The 8,152-nt window shown below is 34.9% G+C and overlaps 1 protein-coding gene across 1 annotated transcript; it reads right to left on the bottom strand.

Annotated features, from left to right (window-relative positions):
- Nucleotides 1-6,478: 6,478 nt before the first annotated feature.
- LOC112524500 lies at nt 6,479-7,468 on the bottom strand. Its single transcript, XM_025134345.1, has 3 exons — nt 7,198-7,468; nt 7,050-7,124; nt 6,479-6,787 (listed from the first exon to the last, which is right to left on the bottom strand). The coding sequence occupies exons 1-3, from the start codon at nt 7,360-7,362 to the stop codon at nt 6,734-6,736; spliced, it is 294 nt and encodes a 97-aa protein (XP_024990113.1). The 5' UTR covers nt 7,363-7,468; the 3' UTR covers nt 6,479-6,733.
- Between the last annotated feature and the right edge of the window lie 684 nt (nt 7,469-8,152).

Below are 8,152 nucleotides of genomic sequence, written 5' to 3'. Positions count from 1 at the left end.
TATATATATATATATATATATAGGGGCTGGTTCAAATACTAACCAAAACTATTGTGCAAACTATGTTAACCCGATCTTGATCGTTCATTTTCTCATCAAACGGTCTTTATTAAATGAGACTATAAAAATAATCATTAATTAATATATTAATTGAGATACCTATGAACAACGGTTCAGAGGGTACTTTTGTAAAAACATTGTATGAACACGGTGAACATTTATATGAACACGATGAATGTTCATGGACATTACATTGATATGAACACCATGAACACCGTGAACATCGGAATTACCTCATGATCAATTAGAGGGATCTTAAAAAGATTTGTAACTCCCAAATAATTATTAGGGAATTACATAAAGGTCAAATTACAAAATGACCCTTGTATTCTATTTATAAGTTACATTTGAACATAAAATAAAGAAAGAATGTGATTGGTTGATGTTGGTTAGTAGAGTTAACACAAAAAAATGGGTTAGTATTTGAACCACCCTATATATATATATGTGTGTGTGTGTGTGTGTGTGGAAGGATTCAAACGAGAACCCCTGTGATTTACGAGAATGCGAGAACAACTCAATAACCATATATTGTGATAAAAAAAAATTAAAAGATTTTTAAAACTAAAATTGAAATTTAAAAAGATTTAGAAAATATTAAAATTAAAAGGGTAATAATGGAAATGATATCATAAAATCTTTTAATACGATTACACGATCATGATTATCATTATCTAATAAACGGTTAATCATGTGATATGAGTGTGATAATCATGTGATTATCACACAATTATCACATTATCGCTTATATCAACACGATTTGGTGTAATTTGGGTGTGATAATCATGTGATAAAGTAATAAAACTAAAAAATAAAGAAGAACCATTGATACATGTTATATAGAGCTTATAGAAAATGATATCAAGAGTGCGAAATCGGGATTAAATCTCTTGAAGCTCTACTCACTACTTTCTTCAATTTTCAAAGAATTCCTGTTCTATGTACACTATGCTTCGTGTACGGGAATGTATTTACCCATTTAAGGTTTTAGTTTTTAAGTTTCTTTTGTTTATTTAAGTCTTAAGTCTCTGTACAATTATCGTTTATCCCTCGAGTTGTATCTTAAAGTAACCCACACTTCACAAAATAACATGTCGTAACATGCAATAATGCAAGTCAAGCCTTAGAGTGGAGCCATGGGGGTTAATGTGGCGCCGAACCCAAACCTTGAAGCCATAACAAGTTATCTAGAACCATGTTAAACGCTTACCAGGTAAGTGCTTACCGGGTTACTTTACCTTATCGCATGAACATGACAAGGATCAAGAATCTTACCCAGTAAAAACGATAACAAGGACCGAAGATCTTACGCGGTAAGTGAGAGTGACGACTCTTACCCTGTAAGCACTTACCAGACAAATTATTACATACTATGCCGTTTTGATAAAGTAAAATTTTACCCGATAAGTTAAGTTAAAAGGTTGATCCTTACCTGTAAACATTTACCAGGTAAGCGTTGGATAAACGGTCCCCTAAGAGGTGTGAGAGCAGACCGAGCGCTCCCCCAAGCTCTGCTTATGCTTGTATAAATAATCAATAATGTTAATAGATAATATTTTGTGAACTCGTGTATTGCTTTGATTACAACATTATTTCTACCATTTAACTTTGGCAACCATGTAGTCACTTTAGGTGGCGTTTGGTGGTAGATACGCCTGAATAAGACATGATTGGACATGACAAGAGGGTAGGATTGGACATGACAAGACTAGACAAAACAAATGTTTTTATAGTGTTTAGTACGACTAGAATTGGAATGAATCAAACAAAACTAGACAAGTTTTTCCCAAAAAAGTTATTTGATGATTTTTTATATCATAGAATAGTTATAATTAACAAAAATAAAGTAAATAATTTAATTTATAAACATTTTTACACAATTGTGATATACATAAATACATACATATATAATAGCACCAAATTTTATGAAAATTTTAATATAATTAATGATAGTTCGAAAAAACTCAATTCCTACAAAAGAGAAATTTGTTTTATTCGGTTTAAAAGATCTTTATCAATTGGAGGTGACGTGATGACATTGAAGATTGTTGCAACAACGGTTGTGTAGATAGAGGCATTAGTGGATGGTAGTGGTTGTAGAGGACGTAAAGATGATAGATAATGGTAGTTGTCAACAATGATGGAGGAGGTAGTTGTGACCAATGTGATGGAGGTTGTGGATGGTGGTGGTGGTGGTGGTGATGGACAGTGATAATTGTAGTGGAAGAGGAGGTGGAGGCAGTGGCGGTAGCGATAGACAGTGGTGGTCGATGGCTGACGGGGTTGTGAGGATGGCGATGGATGCTGGTCGATGATTGTTATGGTGGTGGAAGAGGAGGTGGAGGTGGCTGATGGTGGCTACCATTTGAAGCCACTAGCAGTATTGACCTCTAAAACAAATATCATATTAAGGGGGTGTTTGGGATTGCTTATTTAAAACTACTTATGTTTTTTTGTAAAAGTGCTTATTAACTTATGTGGTATTAAACCGGAGTTAAATAAAACATGATTAAAATTGTAAACTAGTAATAAGCAGTTTTTCATAAGTCAGGAATGATTAACTTATCAAAAACAGCTTATTACCGGTTTGGCACCGGTATAAGCAGTTTTTTTTTCTTATCCAAACACCAGAAAACAGCTTATCACCGGTGCTAGACTGAAATAAGTTAAAAAACAGCTTTTATAAGCAATCCCAAACACCCCTAAAGTTATATATCAAACGTAGGTTAATTACTAATATTTAGTTTTTGTCTGATTTTTGTCGTATCATATATTCCGCCTCTTGATGAAACAAAAAATCAAGCTGTCGTACCTTGTGCATGTCCCATGTGCCAATAAGTTTTGTTTTGTCCCGTCTCATTTACCAAACACAACCTTAATGAGTTAATATGTTATGCATTGTGATTTCACGATTTATAGTAAGTCGGTTTAGATAGATTTTACCTCGTATCCATAGATTGGGTATGAACCCATATGCCAAAACATGATAGCGGAATCAGGGATGGAGACGGTGAATCGGTTTTTCATCCCTACATGAGGCCATATGCCTCAAGAATTGGGACTACAAGTTCCAACTAATACACAAGTTTCAAACAACTATAAATATGTAATTAAAAGAAAACTCATTCACTTTACAGTTAAAATCACTAAAATACCCATAATCTTGTTTTGTAACCAACCCAAATGCAAGTAAAATCGCTTATACTTGCATTTGGCTACAAGTAAAATAAGAAACAAATCAACACGTAAACTGTACGAACCACTTACCACAAGTAGCTTCCAGATGCAACCAGCAGTTCCAACACATTCATGCTGAAAGTTTGGCATATATTACGAGACAGCTTCGCATGGAAGTCGAATTGCAACACATGTGACCTTTTACAATTAACCACAATTAGCAAAGCCTCCTTTCTGTGATCAGCGATCACACCACAAAAATCAAGAAAAACTTGATCCACTCCACTTTGTTAGGAGAAATCAAAGAAACCTTGAAATACATCAGTTCTGCATATAAAGAAAGTCCAACTTCCTACTACACTACTTCCACTAGCATGATCACAAGGAACATGATCATTACCAAAGGGTCATTGGCCTAGCGGTAACATGGGTTATGGTAGAGCCCAACCTTCCAAGAAGTCAAGGGTTCAAACATCAACAAATGTGAGGTGAGGAGTGTACGTCAGTATTTGCCATATATACTAAAAAAACATGATCATTGCATGCCGAGACTTAAACCAGAAGTAAGGATTTTCACATGTATCCAAACCAAACCAAATCAAAAGAACACAATATGTCCCACAAAGTAAGGCCGCCTGGGGGGAGGATGTATGCAAACCTGTCATCTATTCCAAATGATAGAGCGATTGTTCTCCTGAAGACCTCTGACTTGTGAAAAATGTGAGCAAAAAGGTAAAAATAAGACTAGTAATATAAGCAGCAGAAAGAAAAGGAGTAGGAACAGTCAAACAAAGAAAAGGAAAGAAAAACTACGACTAGTAGTAGTAAGAAACAGAAAAAAAAAAGTAGGTACAATGAAACAAAGAAAAACACCCATCCCTGCAACTCCCGTACTGCATGATTCAACCTTCTTTCATGAACGATACATGTTCTCTGAAGAACAGGATCCTCACAAAACAAGAGCATATAAGTACAGACATGGCTGCCCAAATCATACATACTAGAACTGCATTTTAAAGAATCTCCGATTTGTTGATGACACGTGCATAGAAGAAATCAAATGCAATAACTGCTGTTATATAAACACACATAGCACCTCAAAAACATTGAATGATAAACCATGTCATTTCACAAGGCTCACCGAAATTGGGTTTATACCACTTCTCCATTCACCATTTTGTGCAACTATCTTCATTTTCTCTTCATACCAAGTGAATGGACCTAGAATCACTCTACTTACACCATATGAACGGTAGTGTTTGGTATGGAAGGAGTCTTGAATAGAAAAAATTTGAAGATTTAAGGGGCGCGCTAAAGATTTTTTACTTTACTAGTCCCTGCTACAGAGTAGTAGTGCTGGTGTGTTGCAAGCAGATAATCGTCACAGGATACAATCAAGTCACTATTAACTTTGCACATGGCAAGGGGTATAATGCTTACTAGTGTTATAGAAAGAATGTTTGGCTACAATTATTTACTCAGATAATAGGAATTACAAGCCACAACTACGAATTATATTCACTTCTATCAATGTGTTATTGTGTTCCACCACAAATCAGTAAGTTTGTGAAGCAGACTTAAATTACTAAATAAGTACTTGTGCATACGAGAGAGAGAAAGATAGTAGCAACATCTGCTATTTCTAAGTTAAATAAATATCCTTCACCAGAAACAATTACCCATGTGTAGCAATATTTAGGTAAGACAAATTAAAACTTATATAAGGAGCATCACAAATCTCACAAATGAATGATATGTGTCAAGCACAAGCATACTTTCATAACAGTTGCATCGACCTTTCTCATGGTAGTAACTAGAGATGGCCAAAATCCGGTCCCGGGCCAGGCCTTAACCGGTCCCTACCGGTCTTAACCAAGACAAAATGTTATTAATAAATTTTTAATATGTTTGTAATATGATATTTTTAATATGTTTTATTATAAATACATTTTATTATAAATACGTTTTGTTATATATATATATATATATATACGTGTTTATAAAAATGTTTTGTTATATATATTTATATATATATATACGTTTTTAACATAAATACATTTCAAAATACACAATAAAAATACGTTTTATTATTTATATACGTTTCGTTGACCAGGCCGGGCCGGTCCTATAACCGGTTACATAACCGGTTTCGGTCCCAGAAAACGTCAAAAACCCTAACTGAATCATAACCGGCGGTCCCTCAACCGGTTCCGGTCCTCCGGCAGTTACGGGCCGGGCCAGGCCCATTTGGCCATCTCTAGTAGTAACTAGAATCTCTAACATCACTAATTCACAATTATAAATTGGTATAGTAAATATGAGACATAGTTGCGATATACGAAGTTTTCACACACCATGTACAAAGCTACAGATATTTTAGTAAGCATTTCCTATTTCTCCATAAAAAATATTACGATAAAGTCCTTTATGCTATCAACACATATAAAATGCATCGAGCGAACTACTGCAATTGGAGGTCAACTTATTATGGGTTGCACTGTGAATAAAGTGGGTGAAAGAACATAGATGTATTGATACAGAACATAACACAATCCTGGAAATCTTATGGAAAACATAAACTATCCCAAGCCAATTACAAATTTACTGTACTTTATTAGGAAACCTTTCTCCTATATTTGCTACTATAACAATGGACACGTTAAATTCTCAACTATGTTCAAGCAAAATAAATAGGAACTTTTTGTTAATGAACCAAAGTGAACTGGATCATAGCAACAGAGCAAAAATGATGGAACTCCATTCGTTATGGATGCTTTTGCTAGTGTTATCAACAGTGCAGATATCAGTTTCCTAAATTTCATATGTACCAAGTTTAAATAATAATGACGATTCATTCCCGAATGAATTGTTATTTATTGTTCATTTTTTCTCCAAGATTCTTTAGTGATCAATAATCACTTAAAAGCTATATACAACGAAGAAGGCCAACAAAAACGAAAATGTTAAAACGCTGAAACAAATAAGACCTATTTCTATGAAGGCCATGAAACTTCCCGTCATGCTCATCACTTTGTCATTTTATGGAACATGGAAGTGCAAGTGTTAAGAATGGGTGTCAATTTATCTTCTTTCCATGTTCCACAAAAGAAAATAATGATGGCTATCATGATGTCTACCAATTCCCAAATTACCGTAATTTCTCCTACATCAATAGTATTATAATGTTTACATATATCTAAAAGAAAACCATGCACTACTGAAAAATCTAAAGCATAATAACTGAATACCAAGCACATCTTTGAACTGTTAGCAAATCAAGCATGCCTTATCATTTGAGATGCATAAATTTCGTCCTCATGAGAAATTACATGGACATTATTACAAAGCAGAAGTTCTCTGCAAAACTGAATAACTATTACCCTTTTTCTCAATAAATTTCTTAAATAACGCCCAAAGTTTCACAATCACCGTATAAGTAACCTTTTGACTGCAACATAACAACATTACCTTACGCCCTCTTATAGAAATATTCCCATCAAATTTCAGGATTCTTAGTTTTATTTTTGTTCCCATAGATAATCCCAGTTTCCTACAAGATCAAAAATGAATTCAGTTAATTTTATGTATGTATGATCTAGCAAATCAATCGCAATTTCGTTTATACAATAAGATGAGGATTTCTAACAAAAAAACAATGACATTTTTCCCAAATAAATCGAAGTGTTCAATTTGAAAATGCCTTACAAACTCAATTCTGCATTTTTTGATCAGCTGACTGTTGTTCAATTAACTTCGTTTTGAGGTTTCTCATGTAAAGATACGACATAACTGATGTAAGAATTTAATCAAACCTGAAGATCGGGGATCGGCTTCACTTTCTCAACATATCGATAACGATCCGATGCCGCCGCCAGCGCAGCCCTCTCCTAAAACAAAAATAAATAAATGATTAATCACCGATCACTGATTAAGAGCATTCAGACGAGTTAAGACGAGTACTTGTTGTTCTCTTTTGAGCTCTTGTGACGGCTTGACCCACAGAAAGTATGCTAGGGTTCCGGCAACCACCCAAGACGCCAGGTTGCTTCCGCCACGGAGACCGCCCATTGCATTTCCAAAGACCGATCTGACATTGCCTAATGATTTTCTCCAACCGCTGGCCATCGTCAATCTTCCGAGGGTTTTAAGAGGAAAATTAGGGTTTTGTCCCACTTCTAATAAAAAATCGCATCAGAGATTGACGTGATAATAACCGTTTTGAATTTGGTCGGTTATGTTTGTCCCAAATATCTATCGTTTTAGACAAACGTTACTTTAGTAAGTTTTTATCAAATCACTTTATTTTATCGGATGAGTACGGCAAGCATTAAGAATCGTACCCGGTAAAAATAAGGCAAGAATCAAGAGTTTTATCCAGTAATTGAGGATGATGACTGATGTGCTAAAATCGTAAGTGTGCACACAGTGGGCATAAAATCCCCAAAGTGGCGGTGCAAGTGCACGCCGACACTAAGATCGCTTCAAGTAATAAAGTGGTATAGTACCAAAATCGTTTCCACAGGGACCGGACTTACTGAGAATCAGAGACTTTCATGAACTTCTTGAACAATGTTTCGGGTTGAGAAAATATTTGAGTTTTGATTGGTGCAAAGCTTTAAAATATGAAATAAACCTTTAATATTAAAAGTTGGGTATGGGTGTAAGCTTTGCTYAAGAATAWTRYAKGAACGACTTGGTCAGAAACCCATGGGATTTCTATAAGAACTTCTTTCTCTCGAAAGTGAATTCTTATATATTGTGCCCACAGAGTGCCCACAAAGCGTCCAAATTTATCAATCTTAAACTTGCYGAWYTAGCTACTAGATAAAAAGATATCTGGCTCCACTAGTCTGAAGATTTATACTCACAACGTATTGTAGCATAAACTCGACTAATATCTGAACAAAAGCTAAAA

Source organism: Cynara cardunculus, assembly GCF_001531365.2.
Source record: "Cynara cardunculus var. scolymus isolate 2C chromosome LG 13, CcrdV1, whole genome shotgun sequence".
Taxonomy (NCBI): Eukaryota; Viridiplantae; Streptophyta; class Magnoliopsida; order Asterales; family Asteraceae; genus Cynara; species Cynara cardunculus.
Note: the sequence above shows the minus strand (reverse complement) of the source record. Positions and strands in the feature narration are given on the sequence as shown.

Coding starts and splice junctions, on each gene's coding strand:
- LOC112524500 (XM_025134345.1), bottom strand. CDS start 7,362: ATGGCCAGCGGTTGGAGAAAATCATTAGGCAATGTCAGATCGGTCTTT. Junction 7,125..7,197: donor AGCTCAAAAGAGAACAACAA/GTACTCGTCTTA, acceptor TTTTTGTTTTAG/GAGAGGGCTGCGCTGGCGGC. Junction 6,788..7,049: donor AGCCGATCCCCGATCTTCAG/GTTTGATTAAAT, acceptor TTGATCTTGTAG/GAAACTGGGATTATCTATGG.